This window comes from Rhinopithecus bieti, unplaced genomic scaffold (genome assembly GCF_001698545.2).
Source record: "Rhinopithecus bieti isolate Rb0 unplaced genomic scaffold, ASM169854v2 scaffold_10654, whole genome shotgun sequence".
Lineage (NCBI taxonomy): Eukaryota > Metazoa > Chordata > Mammalia > Primates > Cercopithecidae > Rhinopithecus > Rhinopithecus bieti.
In genome coordinates this window covers 141039-164119 of record NW_016806688.1, presented here as the reverse complement: position 1 = coordinate 164119, position 23081 = coordinate 141039, and the positions used below count along the sequence as shown (strand labels likewise).

Here is a 23081-nt window from a genome sequence, read left to right as displayed (position 1 = left end):
AAAAAAAAAAAAAAAAAAAAAAAAAAAATGGAAATGTTTATATAGCTGTATATGAATTTTTCTTTTCTCTGCATGTATTTAGGCTGTGGCTTCAAGTTGTTGGTCGGTGCTGAAACAGAAAAGACAACAGATGAAGGTAAAATTCATTAAGACCTGAATTCCTTTGTTAAATCATTTAAGGATTCTGTCAAAGAAGCTTCTGAGTCACTTCTCTGGTGGGAATTGGCAGCTGTAGGAGGGGTAGGAGGGACTGTCCCTCAGGCTAGATGAGTGACTTACTGGTGGTGGGTTGGCTTCTTTTTTGAAGGCCTTCTTTCTCATCCTTAATATTTGATGTAGTTTCATATAGCAAGTATTGAGGCGTGCGTGGTATTTCAGCTAACTGGGAGAGGGGTTTAGAGTTGGAAACAGCTCTGATAAGTTTTAGGTTTTTATTTTTTCTCTTAATGATATTATTGTTATTATTTTTTAAGACAGTCTGTCTCTGTCACCCTGGCTAGAGTGCAGTGGTGTGATCCTGGCTCACTGCAACCTTCGCCTTTCAAGTGATTCTCCTGCCTCAGCCTCCCGAGTAGCTGGGACTATAGGCGCCCGCCACCCCACCCAGCTAATTTTTGTATTTTTAGTAGAGACAGGGTTTCACCATGTTGGCCAGGCTGGTCTCAAACTTCTGACCTCAAGTGATCTGCCTGCCTCAGCCTCCCAAAGTGCTGGGATTACAGGCGTGAGCCACTGCACCTGGCCAGTATTTTTTACAGTTCTTTAATATAGTGGATTCTACTTAATTTAATCCAATTAAGAAATAAAGATTTGATTCTAATAGCTGCTTTATTCAATTTGGAGCCCCTACAAATAAAAAGTCTTCGAGTTTATATCCTGCCTCCATGCCTCACACCCTGTAACCTGTCTTACCTGCTAAGCATTGTTTTTCTCATACACTCCTAGGAGTAAAGGGCAAGGACTCTCAAGTGAGACTATTGGGTTCAAATGCCACGTACTAGCTATGTGACCTTAGGCAAGTTGCTTACCCTTGCTATGCCTCAGTTTCCTCATCTCTAAGAATAGTAATAGTATCTACCTCATAGTGTTTTGTTTTGTTTTAGAGATAGGGTCTTGCTCTGTCATTCAGGCTGGAGTGCAGTGGCATGATCATAGCTCACTGCAGCCTCTAACTCCTGGGCTTAAGCAATCTTCCTGCCTCATCCTCCCTGAGTTGCTAGGACTACAGGTGCACAGCACCATGCCTGGCTGATTTTTTATTTTTTTGTACAGACGGGGTCTTGCTATGTTGCCCAGGCTGGCCTCAAACTCCTGGCCTCAAGTGATCTTCCAGTCTCGGCCTCCCAAAGTGTTGGGATTACAGGCGTGAGCCACTGTGCCTAGCTGTCATAGGGTTTTTGAAGATTCAATATGAAGTGCTTAGAACAGTGCTTGGCATAGTGCAGTAAGCAAGTATTGACTATTACGACATTATTATTTGCCCAAGGATATACAGTATTTTATCACATCCATATTTTCCAATCTTATAACTTTGAGACAGTATTGCCAGTTGCAGTGATTTTAAAGTATGGTCCTCACAGCATCTTCAGAATGTACTGTTAGAAATGATTCTGGAGCCCCTATATTTGGATAATTCTTATTTAAAATGATTCCAGAGACCCATATTTTAAGCAGGTTTCCTTAATGATGATGATGAACTCTAACGTTAGGACTAGGAACAGACTTGTAGATGTGGGTTTGATTCTCACACTAACTAGCATGATTACAGTAAGTTACTGACCATCAGCTGACCCTCAGTTTTCCCATGTGCAAAACGGTGTTAATGCCTACTTAATAGGACTGTGGTAAGGATGAAAGCAATATCAACCAGCTTAATTTAAACGTTAAACATTTAAAGAGTTTAGTAAGTGGTAGTTATAATAATAATGATAATATTATTAACATGTCTAACTTTATTTTTCTACTTCTTAGAATAAATATTGTACTTTTTTTTCTTTTTGAGACAGAGTCACTCTGTCGCCCAGGCTGGAGTGCAATGGCACGATCTCAGCTTGCTACAACCTCCACCTTCCAGGTTCAAGTGATTCTTCTGCCTCAGCCCCTCAAGTAGCTGGGATTACAGGCGCCCGCCACCATGCCTGGTTAATTTGTATATTTTTGGTAGAGACGGTGTTTCATCATGTTGGCCAGGCAAGTCTCAAACTCCCGACCTCAAGTCATCCACCTGCCTTGGCCTCCCAAAGTGCTGGGATTTCAGGCCTGAGCCAGTGTGCCCGACCTAAGTCTACTTTCTATATCCATAGATACCTATATGTCTCACCTCTTGGGAACTATTTCCTATACCTGAAATGCCACATTCCCTCTGTACTTAAATAAATCTTACCCATCATTGAGCTCAGCTCACATAATTCCTTGCTGAAGTTTATCTAGTCTGCTTCAGCCCACACTAAGTTCCCACTTCTCTGACCTCATAATACACTTCAAGTCTGTATGGTATTTAGAACTTTACTATATGTAGAACATACTTTTTGGCCCTCACTAACTAGCTGTGTGTGAATTAGGGCAGTTTATTTAACCCCTCTCCAATATCACTTTTCACATGTTTAAAATGATGTTAACGTGACATACTTTTGAAGGAATGTTTTAGTAAATTAAATAGAAACTAGCACATTTTCTAGAATATAATGGGTACTCATTAAATGGTAACTGCTGCTATCTTACATTTTAAAAATGAGGTTTAGGCCCAGCACAGTGGCTCTTGCATGTAATCCTAGCACTTTGGGAGGCCAGAGTGGGTGGATCACCTGAGGTCAGAGTTCGAGACCAGCCTGGCCAACATGGTGAAACCCCGTCTCTACTAAAATACAAAATTAGCTGGGCATGGTGGTGCACACTTGTAATCCCAGCTACTCGGGAGGCTGAGGGAGGAGAATTGCTTGAACCTGGGAGGCAGAGGTTGCAGTGAGCCAAGATGGTGCCACTGCACACCAGCCTGGGTGACAGAGTGAGACTCTATCTCAGAAAAAAAAAAGAAAAGGAAATGAGGTTTAGAAGATTGTCTTGGAGACTGTAAAATAGAAAATAACCCCCCCAGGAGACAGAATCTGAAGGTGTAGTTTTCTCTAGTCAGTGCTGTATAACAAATCCCACAGTGTGCTATTTAACAAGGGAAATTCAAAAAGTTATTATAAATATAAACTTAGAGTTTCCTAAAACACAGCTATATGAAGTAATACTTCACAGGAAGAGGCAACTACACAATTAAATACTTAAATGATATAGGGTTCCTTAATTAAAAGTTAGGATTCTAGTAAGAGTAGCTTAATCATTTTACTAGTTTTTTTTTTTTTTTTTTGTCAGTTAATATAATTAAGTGATTGAGTTGGGCTTTTAATAGCTAAAACTATGATAGTCTTATCATAAAACTTATACAACTAAGGAACACTGTAGCATTCTTGTTGTTGCCTGGTTGCAAAGCTGATATGATTGCCTTTTTTTTTTTTTTTGAGACAGAGTCTTACTTTGTCACCCAGGCTGGAGTACAGTGGCATTATCTTGGCTCACTGCACCCTCCAACTCCTGGGCTCAAATGATCCTTCCACCTCAGCCTCCTGAGTAGCTGGGACTATAGGTACACACCACCACGCACGCCTGGCTAACTTTTGTATTTTTTGCAAAGACAAGATTTCACCATGTTGTCCAGGCTGGTCTCGAACTCCTAGGGTCAAGTGATCCACCTGCCTTGGCCTCCCAAAAGTGTTGGGATTATAGGCATGAGCCACCATGCCTGGCTGGATGGCTTTTTTATGAAGCATTTTATGAGGTAAAACAACTTTTAAGGGTCGGATATGGCAGCTCATGCCTGTAATCCCAGCACTTTGGGAGGCCAAGTAGGGAGGATTGCTTGAGCCCAGGAGTTCAAGACCAGCCTGAGCAACATAGTGAGACCTGTTTCTACTAAAAATAGAAAAAATTAGCCAGGAGGGGTGGCATGCACGTGTAGTTCCAGCTACCTGGGATTTTGAGGTGGGAGGATCGCTCAAGCTTGGGAAGTTGAGGCTGCAGTGAGCCATGACTGCACCAGTGCGCTTCACCCTGGGCTACAGAGTGAGACCCTGTCTCAAAAAAACAAACAACAAATAAAGAAATGTGTCTCAGCACATATTAAACTATTGACTAGGATATGAAAACTATAAGCTAGTTTATATAAAACATTCTATGACTCTAAAGGTTACTTGTAACCTTATTAACTTTCTTAATAGCATGGCTGATGATTGACTCTTGGTTTGCCCTCAAAAACAGTAGTCATGAGCCTTGCACTGTACTGTGCACCTGTAGTCCCCACTGCTCAGGAAGCTAAAGCGGGGATTGCTTGGGGCCAGGAGTTGGAGGTGTTGCTAGACTCTGGTCTAAAAAGCAAATTTTCTTAAACTCCCACCGGTCATATAATGAATAGCAACTTCAGTTTCTGTACTAGAGAAAGCAAATAACAAGAAGGTAGAAATAACTTGATTCTCCTTTACTTCCCAACAGATCCCAGATGGATTTTTTGCCCATTTTTATGCCATTTGTGAACACATCAGTCCTGTCCTAGCCTGGGGCTTTTTGGGTCCTAGAAATTCTCTCTATGATTTATGTTGCTTTTTTAAGGTATGTTCAGTCATTGAGTCGTTTCTCTTTTTTTAAAATCAAAAGGAGATACGGTTTTATTCTGTTTTGTTTTGCTTTTGTAGAACAACAACTGTTATTTAAGAGTAAAGTTATAAAAGTCACCTAAATTCACCATTTAAATGCCAGTATTAAATATTTTTGGCATTTTATAATACCACTATTATTATAATGGACCAGTATTTTATAGATTTGGTGCTTTATTGTGGAGTAGGCTCAGTGTATCCATTCACCTTATCAATTCCCTAATGCAAGGGATACCCAAGCTTGAGCAACATAGTGAGACCTGTTTCTTTTTTTTTTTTTTGAGACGGAGTCTCGCTCTGTTGCCCAGGCTGGAGTGCTGTGGCCAATCTCGGCTCACTGCAAGCTCCGCCTCCCGGGTTCCCGCCATTCTCCTGCCTCAGCCTCCCGAGTAGCTGGGGCTACAGGCGCCCGCCACGTCGCCCGGCTAGTTTTTTGTATTTTTTAGTAGAGACGGGGTTTCACCGTGTTAGCCAGGATGGTCTCGATCTCCTGACCTCGTGATCTGCCCGTCTCGGCCTTCCAAAGTGCTGGGATTACAGGCTTGAGCCACCACGCCCGGCCAGTGAGACCTGTTTCTACTAAAAATAGAAAAAAATTAGCCAGGAGGGGTGGCATGCATGTGTGGTTCCAGCTACCTGGGATTTTGAGGTGGGAGGATCGCTCAAGCTTGGGAAGGTGAGGCTGCAGTGAGCCATGACTATATGAATTTGAAAGTCTGGATGTTTTACTGTACCATTCTTTTTTTTAAATTATGTTTATGTGCTGTCAAGGTAATATTTTTATAAATGGTTTAGGAAATGTTTATTTTACTCTCATTCAGAACACGTTGTTTTTTGTAGTTTACTTGACCACCCAAATGTAAGGTATGTGTTTTAGGGTTTGGGAATTAAGTCTGTCATCAGTGAGCATTCTGACTTGAGGCAAATCATTCTTTGATGTTCCTTTTCTTTATCTATAAAATGAGGGGACCAACAGATTGATTGCTAATGACCCTTTCAGATATAAAATCTAGTGAATCAGCCGGGCGCGGTGGCTCACGCCTGTAATCCCAGCACTTTGGGAGGCCGAGACGGGCGGATCACAAGGTCAGGAGATGGAGACCATCCTGGCTAACACGGTGAAACCCCGTCTCTACTAAAATACAAAAAATTAGCCGGGCGTGGTGGCCGGTGCCTGTAGTCCCAGCTACTCGGGAAGCTGAGGCAGGAGAATGGCGTGAACCCGGGAGGCGGAGCTTGCAGTGAGCCGAGATCGCGCCACTGCACTCCAGCCTGGACAGAGCGAGACCCGTCTCAAAAAAAAAAAAAAAAATCTAGTGAATCAGTGAAGTGTGTCTTCTTAGTACTTCTTAATAACGTTTGGAAGATACGTTATTAAGAAAGAAGACAAATTAAATATTCCTGTTTTTCACTCTTTGAAATTACTTTTTTTCTATTATGGTGACATAACAGCTGAGACTTAATACTTATTAGTAGGCAGTTTGCTTACAGTGAGTTTCAGTGTATATAATAACTTACTGAAATGAAATATCCTTCAGGATCTACCACTGATTTGAGACCTGAAATGTTCTTTGTTTTTCATGTGCCTTAAGGATTTTTCTTGTACAAAAAAGCACATTTAAAATTATAATGTATTATTTTATTATTATTTATTTAAAACTATTACTAGAATAGTTTATTTTTCTGTCTAGAGTAGAGGTAATGCTCAAAGGTCACATTGAAGGGAAAGGACTATAACCCCTTACATTTAAACAGTGCTTTAGAGTTTACAGGCACTTCTTACAGATTATCTTTTTTAAATGTTTCCCCACCTCTTCATGGTATCTCATAGGTTATCTTTTTTGATCATCATGTCATCCCTGATTAGTAAGTAGGATGGGTGGTATTAGCCCTATTTCACAGAAAAAGAAAATGAGCCCCAAAAAAGGAAAGGTTAAATCACTTGTGCAAGGTCCCTTTTCTAATGAGATATGAAACTAGCACTGGAAGTCAGGTCTTCTGATTCCTGATTCAATGCTCATTATAATATTAGAAGCTTTTTCAATGTAACAGAACTTTGGTCTAATAAATGCCAATTTGTTTTATGTTCATTTTCCAGAATCAAGTTCTTTTATTTCTCAAAGACATTTTTGACTTTGAAAAGGTGCGCTATTCAAGTACAGAGACTTTAGCTGAAGACCTCATGCAGTTACTCATTCGCCGCACTGAGCTTTTAATGGCCTATCTTGAAGCAGATGCCCTGAGGCATACAAGTAGTTGTCTAAGTAGTCATGGTCATGTTATGTCCACTGGACTACTGGAAGCCAAAGTACAATAAGTACCATAAGAATCATGCAATTTGAGTGTGCTATGAAATATTTTAAGGTAACTATTGATTTTGTAACATATATTACAGAATCAACAGAATTGGTGCATGTGGATTCAGGAGGAAAAAAAATCTAGTAAAAAATAAGCAACTGTACTGTATTTATACAGAAGTTCTGTCACTGAATTCCTGTGTAGTGTAGTCATAGTGGCTTTTTGCACTTACTAGGTAATAATCAAAGTTGTGAAATGTATCCTTTACAGAAATACTGCTTTGAATTGAAGCCAATATTTGGGAGTTAATTGGTTTGTCTTCTTGAAGCTGTCATTCTCAAAAGCTCTGTTTTTATGTTTTGCACCTTTAAAATGTACACTTTAGCCAAGATCTTTGTGGCCCACACATGCAAGAATATATTACTCCTAGTGTCAGTATATTTTAACTTTGCCTAGAAACATTTTTAATTATAAAGTTATTCATTTGTTTAATCAAGTCTAGGCAGTAATGATGTTTAACATGTACTGCATACATTATTGCTTGTGCATTTGCTTATGTATTTGAATCAAAGAAATTGTAATCACTGAATATTGTTATAGAATATTTAAATGGGCTACTTGTAGTGGCTCATGCCTGTAATACTTCGGGAGGCTGAGGCAGGAGGGTAGTTTGAGGCTAGGAGGTTGAGACTAGCCTGGACAACATGAGGAGATGCATGTCTCTACAAAAAAATAAAAATAAATTAGCTGGTATCAAGCAGAGTTCCATGGAAATATTAAAATTTAAAATAAAATAAAATAGGCCGGGCTTGGTGGTTCATGCCTGTAATCCTAGCACTTTGGGAGGCCAAGGCGGGTGAATCACCTGAGGTCAGGTGTTCGAGACCAGCCTCACCAATATGGTGAAACCCTGTCTCTACTAAAAATACAAAAATTAGCCAGATGTGGTGGCGGGCGCCTGTAGTCCCAGCTACTAGGGGGGCTGAGACAGGAGTATTGCTTGAACCCAGAAAGTGGAGGTTGCAGTGAGCCGAGATCTCACTACTGCACTCCAGCCTGGGCAACAAAGTAAGACTCCATCTGAAAAAATAAATAATTTAATTAAATTAGTTGGGTGTGGTGGCATGTGTCTGTGGTCCCAGCTACTTGGGAGGCCGAGGTGGGAGGATCACTTGAGTCCAGAAGGTCAAGGCTGTCATGAGCCATGATTGCACCATTGCACTCTAGTCTGGGTGACAGCAAGACCCTATCTCAAAAGTGAATAAATAAAACAAATAAAACATTTAAATGAATTGACACAGAAATTTACAATTTATAAATTAATATTAACTGTAGTTTCCAAAATATGTTACTGTTGGTCCTGTAAGTTACAAAGAGACTGAAGAACTTTCTTTTTATACATTAGAGCATTTTTCCCTGGAATGAATATTGATTAAAAAGATAGCATTTATTAATTAATAAAGACAATTTAAAATTTAGTGTTATTTGAAGACTGTCAACATCTGAAGGTATGAAACTTGGTACAGTAAAATAATTTCTCCTTTCTCCTACAAAACTTCCTTTTAGTTATTCCCACAGAAAACTCAGCCCAGTGGGAATTTGTCATATTATGCCCATGTTTTTAAAATATTCGTATTTTGAATCTTACTGATGTTTTAAAGAGGGGTTTTTTCCTCCCTTGAATGTAAAACAAAAATATTTTTAATCATGTGGAAGTATATATTTCATGTTCATTATGATAAATCTACAAACAAATGAATTGTTTTTATGGGTGGGGTTCTTCTATAAGAGTATATTAAATGCTTTCAGAGTTGTATTAATTTTATTTCTAAATAATATACCACTTACTTGGAGTGGCTAACTCAGTATGTAAGTAGATTAGATTTGTTGATTTTGCCTCTAAAACGGGCTTTATTCATTTTAGGAGTGAGTTGCACAAAAGGATCTAAAATGCATTGTTTTTCTTCTTTTAAGAGACGGGGTCTTGCTCTATTGTCCCAGCTGGAGTGCAGTGTGCTATCATACATAGCTCACTGCAGTCTCCAACTCCTCATACTAGATGCATGTGCCACCATGTCTTACTCCTAAAACGCATTTTAAAAGCGAATTTTAGATGAAAGTGCCTAGTTTCTGATTAATAAATAGAAGATGAAAAGTCGGGGGAAAAAGCATAATCTTTTAAGATTTGTAAATTTGTGTATGTGCCACATTTATGTAAATTAACTACAAAATATGGAATTCAGGATCATGCTGTTTTGCATGTACTTTATAGGTTATATAGCATGAAACATACAAATTACCACTGTTCTGTAGTATATAGCTCCTTGACTTTTCTTACATAGATGCTTAATTTAACAATTACCTATTTATAATTCTTATTATTGATGGAAATATGATTAGAAGTACCAAAACTAAAAATTCCATTATATACTGTTTACTTTTTATTTAATATTACATGTTTTTACCTTGTTGTGGTATCTTTGGTCTTGAATGATACACACACATATGTGTGCGTGCACATGCATTTCATTACCATGTAGACAAGACAGTTATTGCTTATATACACTTACCCATTTGAGGGCTAAGTGTTTTAAGTTGTGGTTTTATAAGCAAAGCTGTAAGTAAATGTAATTTATTTTAGAAAGATATTATTTGACACCAGTTTTGAAGAATTGCACTATTTGATAATGCTGCTACTACATGAGATAACTCTGGGGAATTAATTTTATGAGATAAGATGAATGGCTTTCTAGAAGGTGTTGCTTTTATTTTGTTTTGTTTTCTTTTCTTTTTTACATTTCATCTTAGAAAAGTTGCTTATATTCAGCAGGCTGGTTTGTCAAATTCAGTGTTTGAGTTTGTTTCTGGTCATTTCAGTAGCTGCTACTTTTAGCAAGATGTGGCCTTTCACAAAAGAGGTAAGAGTGACCAAATAGAAGTTTAGGACAGTAAGTATAGAAAAAACCTCTCTATTGTAAGAGAAGAAACTTGAACTTTTTTTTTTTTTTTTTGAGATGGAGTCTTGCTCTGTCGCCCAGGCTGGGGTGCAGTGGCGCGATCTCGGCTCACTGCAAGCTCCGCCTCCCGGGTTCACGCCATTCTCCTGCCTCAGCCTCCCGAGAAGCTGAGACTACAGGCGCCGCCACCTCGCCCGGCTAATTTTTTTGTATTTTTAGTAGAAACGGGGTTTCACCGTGTTTGCCAGAGTGGTCTCGATCTCCTGACCTCGTGATCCGCCTGCAAGGAAATGTCCTCTTGAACATTTCTGACTGCATGGAGAAGGGTACTCAAGACATATAACAGGCTGGGCGCAGTGGCTCCTGCCTGTAATCCCAGCACTTTGGGAGGCCCAGGTGGGCGGATCACCTGAGGTCGGGAGTTTGAGACCAGCCTGACCAACATGGTGAAACCTCGTCTCTACTAAAAATACAAAATTAACCAGGCATAGTGGCGCATGCCTGGAATCCCAGCTACTCGAGAGACTGAGGCAGGAGAATCGCTTGAACCTGGGAGGCAGAGGTTGCAGAGAGCCAAGATCGTGCCATTGCACTCCAGCCTGAGCAACAAGAGCGAAACTCTGTCCCAAAAAAAACACAAAAGACATGTATAACAGTTTCCATTTGCCTTAAAATTGGGTTAAATAGCAAAAGCAATGTTTTTAAAAATGATTAGTTTAGAGCCTTTTAGGGTAAACCCTGTTTAAACACTCATGGAATTGCCCTTGCCACCATGAATTCTACCATCCACTTCCATATGTAAGTTGTAAGAGGGACTTCAGTTAAGTCAGACCTGAGAAAATAGCCTTTTTTCTGGAAGAAAGAAGATAAATTTTCAGGCAATTTACATTTGGTATTTCTTTTAATTTCCTTTTTTGTATTTTGATTTCTCTACATTTTTGTTCAACTAAAAGAGTACTTATTTCTTCTTGAAGGTTAACATTATGTTTATTAAGTATCAAAATGGACTTATCTTTTAAAAAAGAAGACAAGTTTTCCATACTGTCACAGCTCCAAAGAACTTTCTGTCTTTCTCATACAGTAATATTATTTATTTGCATCCATTTACTATGATTCCATTAATTTGTTAAATTAGCTGCCTTTATAAAAATATTTACAAATGTTTTCTTGCCTTAAAATGTAACATTTTCTACTTTAATTTCCAAGAGAGTGATTATTTGCATTACAAAGGAATTCTTAATAATTCCTGTAAGCCTAGGAAATAGGAATGCCAAAGTAACATTTAATGTACTTCTCCGTAACTTTTCATAATCAGAAATTTTTAATTATGTTTATATAACCCATTTATTTTCATCTTAATGTGAATATATATTCAGAAATTATTTGATGTAAATTTCAAAATGATTATAGAAATTAAGCTGAATTCTAATTTTTGCTTAGATTAAGAAATATGTATGTGAAATTTAAGAATCTGTGTAATCTGTGATTAATGGAAATAACATCCCTACTTTGTTCCTAATGAATATATTATGTTATTGTTTTGTTTAGTTTGAGAACAACCATGTGTTAGCTTTACTTGGCTGATATCAGTAAATGTTTCTGTTTCCTAAATGTAAGGCCTGTACTCATTAATTTGTGTAAAAGTAAAACACTACAGTAGCAGAAAAAATTGCACTGGCTCTTCAGCCAAAATAAGCACTGTAACGTGGATGTATTACTATTACTGCCAAATAAAAAAGTGATGGTACGTCTTGTTGATGTATTGAATATTTTAAACAATGTTAATATATAATTATGAAGTCACACTTGTCTCATCAGATCCTATATGAGAATATTCAGTCTCCATAAGACCCATATATATGGCATAGAGAACAGGACAACTGCAGAAGCATTATAACCAAATACAAAACTTTATCATTAAAATAAAAAATAAAAGGCCAGACGCGGTGGCTCACATCTGTAATCCTAGCACTTTAGAAGGCCAAGGCGGGTGGATCAGCCTGGCCAACATGGTGAAACCCCGTCTCTACTAAAAATACAAAAATTATCTGGGCATGGTGGTGGGCACCTGTAATCCCAGCTACTCGGGAGGCTGAGGGAGGAGAATCGCTTGAATCTGGGAGGCAGGGGTTGCAGTGAGTCGAGGTCGCACCATTGCACTCCAGCCTGGGCAACAAGAGCAAAACTCCATCTCAAAAAAATAAAAAATAAAAACAAAGATTAAAAAATTTATTGTTTCTCCATGTACTGATGTGGGGGAAAAGACAGTTTTGTGATGAATAAAGTGAAAGTACTTGTGTTTTAATTAAAGTATTTGGATAATGCCATCAAGCATAATATAAACTTATATTGATATATATGTATCATTACTATTCATATATGATCTGAACCTCCCGTCTCATCAGTTCTTCAAAAGGCTTCAGATATATATGGCCAGGTGCAGTGGCTCATGCCTGTAATCCCCGCACTTTGGGAGGCTGAGCAAAGCAGATCACCTGAGGTCAGGAGTTTGAGACCAGCCTGGCCAACATGGCAAAACCCTGTCCCTACTAAAAATACAAAACTTAGGCCAGGCGTGGTGGCGCACACCTGTAATCCCAGGTTCTTGGAAGGCTGAGGCAAGAGAATTGCTTGAACCTAGGAAGTGGAGGGTGTAGTGAGCTGAGATCACGCCACTGCACTCTAGCTTGGGCAACAGGGTGAGACTCAGCCTCAAAACCAAAAAACAAAAGGGTTCAGATATCTTTAGTCAAGGAGAGGGATGCCGCCCGGATACTACCATAGTAACCAGATGGAAGTCACGTGAATAGGAAAGGACTTTTAACAAATAGATTTATTTTAGGATAATTATATATGCTGTAGATATGTATGCTGTAGATAAATGTATATAGTTATATTTTTAGAATTATTAAACATATAAAGTGAAATATATTGATAAGAAAACCATATAAACATGAGTAGAGCCTTTCCTTAGCTAGGATACAGGGTTGGAGTGCAGTGGGAGACTAGAGCAGCATCTCATTCTCATTTTCTGTTTTGTCATTATCTGCCATACTGTGTTGTCTCATGCATCTTCTTTGATCCCACTATCTGAACTTAATGTAATCTCTCTCTGAATTCTTGTGCATGTTTAAAATGCTTCTCTGCAAACATCTTAGTGCCCTATTGTTAGACTTGATAGGGCTTTGCTGGAAATCTTTATAAATAGCTTTGTTAATCTTTCCAAGCTAACTGTTCTTATGCTGCTTCTGACTGCTGTGTTTTTCTGCAGAGTTTCTTCTTATGCCCTGTATTCTCTGATACTTTATCCTGCCACTTCTTCCCCCGATCTCTTTCTCTTATTGTGCTACTGACATCTTTGATGAGGCTACACAAGCTCTTCTGTCTGCTAAGCTTCTTTCTTTGACTTTTTCTCTCTGAAAAGTGAAAACCCTACAGTAACCTCAATCATCTGGGCAGGGAAGGACTGTATTCTACTACAGAGAAGAAAAACAGCCTTCCTTCTATGACACTTTTTATTCTTTACTTAAAAGCCACAGCAAAGCAACTGGTACATCAAATATGTCTTTTATGTGTGTCACAGAAGCCTTTCACAAAGTACATTTATATTTAGGGAATTACAGAACTTTTATAATTTGCTATGATTGAAACGATACCATAGTACTTGAATATAGAGAAGCGCTTTGAATTAGAAAGCACTTGAAATATATGACTTCCAGAACTTTGCTAATTCTTATTTAATAATAACTCTGTGAGAATGGTCCCAGGGACTGGGCATGGTGGCTCACGCCTGTAATCCCAGCACTTTGTGAGGCCAAGGCAGGTGGATTGCCTGAGCTCAGGAGCTTGTGACCAGCCTGGGCAACATGGTGAAACCCCATCTCCACTAAAATACAAAAAATGAGCTGGGTGTGGCAGCGTGCACCTGTAGTCCCAGTTACTCAGGAGGCTGAGGCAGGAGAACTGCTTGAACCTGGGAGGCGGAGGTTGCAGTGAGCTGAAATCACATCATTGCACTCCAGCCTGGGCAACAGAGCAAGAATCCGTCTCAAAAAAAAGAAAGAAAAAAGAGAATGGTCCCAGGAATTTTACAAAGCACCAGTAAAATAATGTGGTAGAAGATAAAGATGGATAATAAATATTAAAGCGATTATATTCACAATCTGTTATAATACAACAAATTATCCCAAAATTTTAGCAGCTCAAAACAACAAACATGATCTTACACAGTTTCTGAAGGCTGGGAATTCAGAAATGGCTTAGTCTGGTGGTTCTCTCCTGAAGTTGCAGTCATCTGAAGGCCTGATTGGGTCTGGAAGACTCACTTCTAAGGTTTTCTCATTCACATGTCTGTTGTCAGGAGGCCTCAGTCCCTTGCTAGCCATTGGCAAGAGACCTTAGTTCCTACCAACTAGACCTCTCAGCTGCCTGAGTGTCTTTTAAGACATGGCAGCTGGCCAGGCATGGTGGCTCATGCCTGTAATCCCGGCGCTTTGGGCGGCTGAGGCAGGAGGAATGTTTGAGCCCAGAAGTGTGAGACCAGCCTGGGCAACATAATGAGACCCTATCTCTACAAAAAAAAAAAAAAAAAAAGACATGGCAGCTGGCTTCCTCCCAGATGAATAATCCAAGAACTAGCAGCAAGGTAAAAGACACAATGTCTTTTATAACCTAGATGTTGAAGTGTTACCACTTCTGCCATTGGTAACACAGACCAATGCTGACACAATGTGGGAGGGGATTGCACAGGATGTGAGTACCAAGAGGTGGAACATGTGGGATTGTGTTGGTGGCTGGATACTATGGCAGGGAATCATAATAAATTATACATAATGATACAGACTTTTTTTTTTTTTTAAGAGCGAGACAAGGTTTTTCTCTCTCTTACCCAGGGTGGAGTGCAGTGGTTCTCACTGCAACTTCTAACTCCTGGGCTCAAGTGATTCTCTGCCTCAGCCTCCTGAGTAGCTGGGGCTACAGCCACATGTCGCCACACCTGGCTTATTTTTACTGTTTAGTAGAGATGAGGTCTTGGTATGTTTCCCAGGCTGGTCTTGAATTCCTGTCCTCAAGTGATCCTCCCACCTCAGCCTCCCAAAGTTCTGGGATTACAGGCTTGAGCCACCGTGCCTCGTTGACATTTTAATTTTAATGAGTGAATGAATGTACGTTCTTTGGCCAATCTTTTGATATAGTATCAAGGCCTTTAGTTGGGAGTATGGATTCACTCTGTATTTCAAGATATCTTTGTTACATAAACTAAACCACTAAATCAGTGGTTCCCAAACTTTTTGGCACCAGGGGCCAGTTTTGGGGAAGACAATTTTTCCATGGACAGTGCGGGGGTGGGTGTGGTGGGTAGTTTTGGGATGAAATTGGTCCACCACAGATCATCAGGGATTATATTCTCATAAAGAATGCACAACCTAGATTCCTTACATTCAAGTTCATAATAGGGTTTCTGCTCCTATGAGAATCTAATGCCATTGCTGATCTGACAGGCAGCAGAGCTCAGGTGGTAATGCTCACTCGCCGGCCCTCACCTCCTGCTGTGCAACCTGGGGTTTGGGGACCCCTGCCCTAAATCATCATCTGGAATTTCGAGTTTTCCTTACTTTTAAACGAGAGAAAAGGTGCATGAAAAGCGCTGACTGCAGAATCTCCCTAGATTTGTACAATTTTGTACCCAATCTTTTACATTTGTCTTCTCCACACCTAGCTTGGTGGTAATTTTTGTAAGCTATTTGCCTTTATCAAGTTTTTTCAAAGCATTCAGCTCAGCTTTTATAAAAAACTACAACTTTATTTTTGCTTTTATAATTTCTTTTCTTTTTTTTTTTGGCACGATCTCGGCTCACTGCAGCCTCTGCCTCCTGGGTTCAAGTGATTCTCCTGCCTCAGCCTCCCAGGTAGCTGGGATTACAGGCATGCACCACCACGCCCAGCTAATTTTTGTGTTTTTAGTAGAGACAGGGTTTTGCCATCATGGCCAGGCTGATCTCGAACTCCTGACCTCAGGTGATCCGCCCACCTTGGCCTCCCACAGTGCTGGGCTTACAGGTGTGAGCCACCGTGCCTGGCCTATAATTTCATTTTTTAAATGTTTACTTTGTATAATTTCAAAACTGCAACCGACATAGAACAAACCCAATCATTCGTGATAAGTATATAAGTAATGCTTATACAAATTGGCAGATCTTGGATTTTTAGTAATCTCAAACTTAGCATGTCAAAACTGAGCTCCTTACCACCCCTGCCTAAACCTACTCTTCCCACAGTCTTCCCTATCTGGGTAAATTACAACTCCATTCTTCCAGATCAAAGGCCAAAAACCTCCTTTCCTCACACCTCACATTCAGTAACCAAAATCCTACCAGTTCTACCTAAAAAGGCAACAAGGAAAAAAAATATATACCAGGTATTTCTCACTACCTTCACAACTATCACTTTGGCCCAATCCCCACTCCTCATTCCGATTATTGTGGAAGCCTCCTAATTAATTGATCTTCCTGCCTCTTCTCTTGCCTTATTTAGTGTATGTGCAGCACATAAGCTAGAGAGAGTAAACATGTCAGATCATGTCACTATGTTGTTCAAAACCTACCAAAGGCCACCCATGTTAGAGTAAAAACCAAAATCTTTACAATGCTATACAAAAAGAGGCTGGGCACAGTGGCTCATGCCTATAATCCCTACTCTTTGGGAGGCCGAAGTGGGAGGATGCTTGAGCCCAGGAGTTTGAGACCAACCCAGGCAACATAATAAGACCCCATTTCTACAAAAACTAAAAAATTAGCCAGGTGTGTTGTTGCATGCCTGTAGTCCCAGCTACTCAGAGAAGCAGAGGCAGGAGGATTGCTTGAGCCCAGAAGTTAGAGGCTGCGGTGAGCTGTGATTGCACCACTGCACTCCAGCCTGGGTCTCTTTAAAAAAAAAAAAAAGGCCAGGCGCGGTGGCTCACGCCTGTGATCCCAGCACTTTAGGAGGCTGAGGTGGGTGGATCACCTGAGGTCAGGAGTTTGAGACCAGCCTGGTCAATATGGTGAAACCCCATCTCTATTAAAAATACAAAAATTAGCCGGGCATGGTGGCAGGCACCTGTAATCCCAGCTACTCAGGAGTGTGAGGGAAGAGAATCGCTTGAACCCAGGAGGCGGAGGTTGCAGTGAGCAGAGATCATGCTACTGCACTCCAGCCTAGACGACAGAGTGAGACTTCTCAAACAAACAAACAAATCCTACATAGTCTGTCTTCTGCTCCCCCACTGCACCTCCTATTACTTCACCCTTCACCTACTTAGCTTCACTCACACAAGCCTCCTGGTTCTTCCTAGAACATGTCAGATAGAATCTATCCCTGAACCACTCTTCCTCCAAATATTTGCATCTCCAGATATTTACATAGCCTACTGCCTCACTCTCCTCAAGGCTTTTACTCATATGAGGCTTTCCTTAGCCACTGTATCTAAAATTACAACATCTACTCAGCCTGCTTCCAGCATTCTCTACTTCCCTGCTCTGGTTTTATCCATATTGCCATATTACATGTCACTAAATACTACATAGTTCATTTTTTTGCTTATTGTCTGCCTTCTTTCACTAGAATGTATGTTCCATAATGTCAGGGATTTTTCTTTTATCACTGCTGTATCCTTAGCATCTAGAACTGAATATGTGTTGAATGAATGAATGATGAATTGGTGGGAAAATAAGCAGGCCTTGCATGCTGAGTAGCTATCAGTGTTCGACAGAGAGAACGGAGAGCTTTGTTTAATCTGGTGAATCTGTTGGGTGGAATAAAAAAATAAAAAATTGGAAAGTTTCTACTTATTTATTTATTATGTTTCGAGACAGAGTCTCACTCTGTCGCCCAGGCTGGAGTACAGTGGCGTGATCTCGGCTCACTGCAACCTCTTCCTCCTGGGTTCAAGCAATTCTGCCTCAGCCTCCTGAGTAGCTGGGATTACACGACTCAGCTACACCTGCAAATCTATCGTATATTACATATATATATATATATATATCATATATATATACTATAATTTTTTTTTTCTTTTTTGCAGATGCGAGTCATTCTTTTGAGATGGAGTCTTGCTCTGCCGCCCAGGCTGGAGTGCAGTGGCTGGGTCTCAGCTCGCTGCAAGCTCTGCCTCAGCCTCCCGAGTAGCTGGGACTACAGGCGCCCGCCACGTCGCCCAGCTAGTTTTTTGTATTTTTTAGTAGAGACGGGGTTTCACCATGTTGGCCAGGCTGGTCTCAAACTCCTGACCTCAAGTGATCCACCCGCTTCAGCCTCCCAAAGTGCTGGGATTACAGGTGTGAGCCGCCATGCCCAGCCGACTCACTTCTTTAAGTCACAGAAATAAAAATGTAATTATAAATTGATATGTATGGGGCAGGGATAGGTATGTATAGGAAAGAGGTGGGATGAAAGGTGAGGTGCAAGGTAGGGAGAAAGGTAGGGTGCAAGGAAGCCTTCTTCGAGGAAGCAGCATTTAAGAAGAGACCTGGAGGTTACGTTGAAGTTAGGTGAAGGGGAAAGTGGGAGAAAGGATTTCATGCAGGGAACAACTTATGCAAAGGCCCTGCAGCCAGAATGCCCACAGAAAGTTGCATGAACTGAAGAAGGCCAAGGTGATGGCATCAAAGAGAGCAAGGACACAAGCAAGACTACTGAGACTACCTATCACCATCTGTAGTTTGGTACATTTAAATAATTGTAATTACCAATTTTGAACTTTTCTATCATTGAAGAATGAATGGCTGGCTTACCCTCCTTAAAAGAGTTTCCATCCTGAGTAAATAGTGTGGGGATGGGACTGGGGAACAGAGTTATGTTTAAGAGTAGAAGACCTCGTGTGTGTGTGTGTGAGAGAGAGAGAGAGACACACACACACACAGAGAGAGGGAGTTTCACTCTTGTTGCTCAGGCTGGAGTGCAATGGCGCGATCTCGGTTTACTGCAACCTCAGCCTCACAGGTTCAAGCGAAGTGGGTTCTTCTACTTCAGCCTCCCAGGTAGCTGGGATCACAGGCGCACGCCACCATGCCCAGCTAATTTTTTGTATTTTTTTTAGTAGAGACAGAGTTTCACCATGTTGGCCAGGCTGGTCACAAACTCCTGACCTCAGGTGATCCACCCACCTCAGCCTCCCAAAGTGCTGGGATTACAGGCACGAGCCACCGCGCCCGGCCTTTTTTTTTTTTTTTTTTTTTTTTTTGGGAGACGGAGTCTCACTTTGTCACCCAGACTGGAGTGCAGTGGCACGATCTCGGCTCACTGCAACCTTTGCCTCCTGGCTTCAAGTGGTTCTCCTGCCTCGGCCTCCTGAGTAACTGAGATTACAGCTGTGTGCCACCACATTCGGCTAATTTTTTGTATTTTTAGTAAAGATGGTCTTTTGCCATGTTGGTCAGGCTGGTGTTGGATTCCTGACCTCAAGGGATCCACCCGCCTCGGTCTCCCAAAGTGCTGCGATTACAGGCATGAGCCACCGCGCCCAGCCCAGAAGGCCTTTTCAACATCCCTAAAATATAACCTGAGCACCGCTGTCTTGGGGCCTGAAGTTGGAATTGGTTACCTTTATTCTTTGTTTATCTGGATGTCATTTCGATTTTGTTTTCAAGTGCAGTAAAGAATTAAAGATCTCGTCCACCAAAAATGCTTCCTCTGAGTGTGCTTTTCGGGTTTTAATATGGGATTGTCTGATGGATTTGACAGGCTGGCGGTCCAAGTTGAAAAAGGTCTGTGGGTGCCTAGTAGTCAAGATGCCTTTATGAAGCTTTAGGAAGACCAGACATGGTTTGCCTTCAATTAACAAAAGGTGGAATATAAATATATTTGCACTTATATAAATATATTCCTTTTTTTCTTCTCCTCTGCCTTCAATTGACCTCCTCCTCCTCTTCTTTCTTCTTCCTTTTTTAACTGTCCTTTCAGAGTTAAAGACTGGAGCTAAGAAAAGGGGAGCAATAGACAGATGAAGTGTTCCCGGATAGCTGCCCCACGCTCTTTGTAATAAAGGAAAACGTGGCCAAAGGTCAATGCTTAGGGTAGTAGAAGATAATGTAGTGGCTTGGCTTCTTGACTAGAAACTAGGACGGGTAGAGTAGCTGAGAGAAGTGGGCCCCACAGCAAACGGGTTGCGGGTAGCGGGAGCCAGCTCCAGACCGGTAATGAAGCCCATTTCAGCCTCATTCCTTTCCCGTGGCGGAGGCAGCCTTCCTTCCCCAGGCCTGGCTGGAGGTGGAGGCAGGCCCAAGGTTAGGGGGTCAGCTCGAGCACCTAGGGCCGGGAGACAGACAAATTCTGGAGGAAAGTTGCAGCCACGCTCCCCCTCCCCTGCTTTTCTCCTCGACTCTCCACCCCGCTCCGGGTGATCCGGCGAAGGTGGGGGTTGGGGGAACTGGCCTTGTGTTTTGGAACAGCTGCAGCCGGCGCTGGGCCCGCCTGGAATGCGGGAACAGGCTGCGCACCAGGACTTTTATGGAAACTTGCTGCTGGAGACGGCGGCGGCGGCGGCGGCAGCGGCAGCCAGAGGACTCCCAGCGGCTGGAGCAGAAGTGTAACGGCCAGAGCTCCCAGACCCTTACCCACAGCCAGGCAGGACGCGCACAGTCCCTCCGCGCGAAAAGAAGGACCTTCGCGGGTCACTGGCTCCTGGAGGGTGAGAAGAGTTGGGGGAACGTGGGCTGGGGGGAGTGGAGACTGAGGTGTAGGGTCCCCTGGAGAGGGCGGGGGCGGGAGCGGCGGCTGCAGCGGCTGCAGAGAGGCGCTCGGGGTCCGCGGCTTCTGGCGGTGCTCCGCTGCAGCACCGGAGTGCGCCGGACACCATACAGCTGTGGCTCCGCACACCATACAGCTGTGGCTCCGCACTGGCCCCGGCCTGGGCGAACCCGGCCTCGGAGCCGCGTCCTGAGGGCTAGGCGGGGTGCCGAACAGGGGCTGCCCCAGTGTCTGAAAGCGTCAGCCGACCTCGGGCTTCTGGTTGCGATGTCTTTGCCCTGCTCCCCTGCGCCTCGTCGGCTGAGTTTCAGGTGCGTTCCCTACTGTAGGGAGGGAGCCCTCTGTGAGCGGAGTGGGTACCGGTCCCTCGGCTGAACTCTTGGGGTCCTTAGGGAAGTTCAGTGCCGTCCACCACGTGCCCCCGCCGCGGTCTCCGTCTCTGCCAGCAGTACCAGTTAAGAAATTCTTTCTGATCGGTCCCTGTGGAAGATGGGAAGAAATACGATTTAACAGCCTATTACTCCCCCGACAACCCCGCATATCCCCCCACTCCTGTCTCCAACCCGTTTTGTTTTGTTTTTTTGTGTGTGTGTGATTCTCCCCGCGGTGGGATGCTGGGGGTTGGGCAACTAGGGCTGGAAGTTTACGAAGTTTACGTAGTTTACGTGAGTGAAGAATGTAGTCACCTCTTGAGAATTCCCCTTGCTTATATGCTTTTGAAAACGCCAAACCATTCCAGCTGTTTGTAAACGGTGAAAGGTTCTACAAATGCATTAGCATTGGCATTTATAAAGAAAATGACGAAGTTGAGAGGTTATAGTTGGTTACTGCAATGACTTAGAGATACTCATTTTATAGTTATTAAAGCACAACGTGAACAAAGTTGGCAGAGAGATAGCAAGGTAAAAATAGCATAAGGATATGTCCTAACAAAATGTCCTTGGTAAAGACACAGGTAAAGAAAAGAAGCCATAACAAAGAAATCAGTTCCCTGACCAAAGCAACGGGAACATCATTCATCGTCAAATTTTGTTAATGAATTCATGTAGCAGCGGCCCATTGGCCTGCGAGTCACAACATAACTATGTCTTAGGTAATGTGATTAAATAAACTTAAGTATTTATACCATCTTAGTCACATGTTATTGAGTGGACCACATAATTTCCCCCTCTAATATTATCCTTTTACAGGTTAAATTGATGCAGTAAGAAAACTGTCTCGAATTCTTTTGAGTTTGGGGTATTGTTAAGAAAAACTGCATAATTAATCAAATGAGAGAAAGGTTTTTTTGGGGGGAGGTATAATTTGTATAAGTAAACTTTGACTAACCAATGTAGCTGTTTAAGTTTCTTCTTCCTTACAGCAATTAACACCGTATTTTTGCAGATATTTTATATTTTGACTAATGCTTCTGAGGAACAATTTAAAGAAAAATGCATGCAATTATGTAGTTTATCTGCAACAATTCCCTCAAAGAATTCTAAGCTAAAACCACAACAAAATTATTTTAAATCCAGTTTTCCTCATTATAGTTATAATGAGTTTATATATATGAGTATAATCCAGTTTTAATAGAAGATTCATACTTTAAAATCCATTTTCGATTGAAATGTAATGAATAGCAATTTTTCCTGCTCATCTTAAAATGGAATTTGTGCTATTTTTGAAAATTTGACATGTAAGGCTGATCACTGTCAAAATGTATGTCATCTTGAGATGACTATATTTAGCATCAACAAAGGAATGCATTATCTAGGTTTTTGAACAGTAATTTTCCCCTGAAATTTCACTTGAAGTATTTAGGTTAGGGTTTCATTTTTGAGCAGAATGAAAACTAAATATGCATATTTGGAAGAGATTAATTGGGGATTCAGACTGCTTAGAATATGAGCGGCCTATAAAGACATACTTCATTTATTTAAAAAAAAAATACCTAAAAGACAAAAAAAAAGGGGGGGATTATTTAAATATGAGAGTTGTACACACCCAAAAGAAAGAAAATAATGCAATGAATGTGGAAAAGTATGTAACATAGGTAAAAGTCTAAATGTTTTTATAGAAGAGAGGACTTTTCGTATGTTTTATAGTTTTGTAGGCCACACACACACAGAACATCTTAGTAGTTTATAATATGGAGAGAAAATGATTTATAACATTCTTAACAATTTCACATATCTCTGTTCTTAATCAATCTGTGGTCCATATCACCTGTGTAGTTTCTTTCATGTTCTCTTTCTGGGTTTATAATTGCATAGTTACATATTATATACATTTGAAATGGCTACATTTTCCTTTTCTGTTCAAATATTCAGTGTATAGTTTGGCTTAATTTATAGTAATTTACTTTCTATATTCTAGGGTGGGTGGATTTGTACCCAGAAATCCACCTTAAATTTTAGTTTAATTT

General features: G+C 41.2%; 3 protein-coding genes across 3 annotated transcripts in view; 2 read left to right on the top strand and 1 right to left on the bottom strand.

The window, feature by feature from the left end:
• Nucleotides 1-7794, top strand: part of MIGA1 (mitoguardin 1) — a 97989-nt gene extending 90195 nt beyond the window's left edge. The window contains exons 14-16 of the mRNA XM_017877398.1: nt 83-136; nt 4534-4650; nt 6793-7794. Of these exons, the coding sequence (XP_017732887.1) occupies nt 83-136; nt 4534-4650; nt 6793-7011 (390 nt within the window). The 3' untranslated portion in view covers nt 7012-7794. The remainder of the gene's footprint in view (nt 1-82; nt 137-4533; nt 4651-6792) is intronic.
• Nucleotides 7795-19617: 11823 nt separating this feature from the next.
• LOC108533031 (putative uncharacterized protein NEXN-AS1) lies at nt 19618-21661 on the bottom strand. The gene is given in 3 exon segments (XM_017877397.1): nt 19618-20515; nt 20518-21154; nt 21361-21661. Coding segments are annotated over 3 exon segments (768 nt in total). The 5' UTR covers nt 21409-21661; the 3' UTR covers nt 19618-20432.
• The window catches only part of NEXN (nexilin F-actin binding protein), a 53593-nt gene continuing 51034 nt past the window's right edge, over nt 20523-23081 (top strand). The window contains 1 exon segment of the mRNA XM_017877389.1: nt 20523-20615. The gene's annotated coding sequence lies outside the window, so the exon portion shown is untranslated.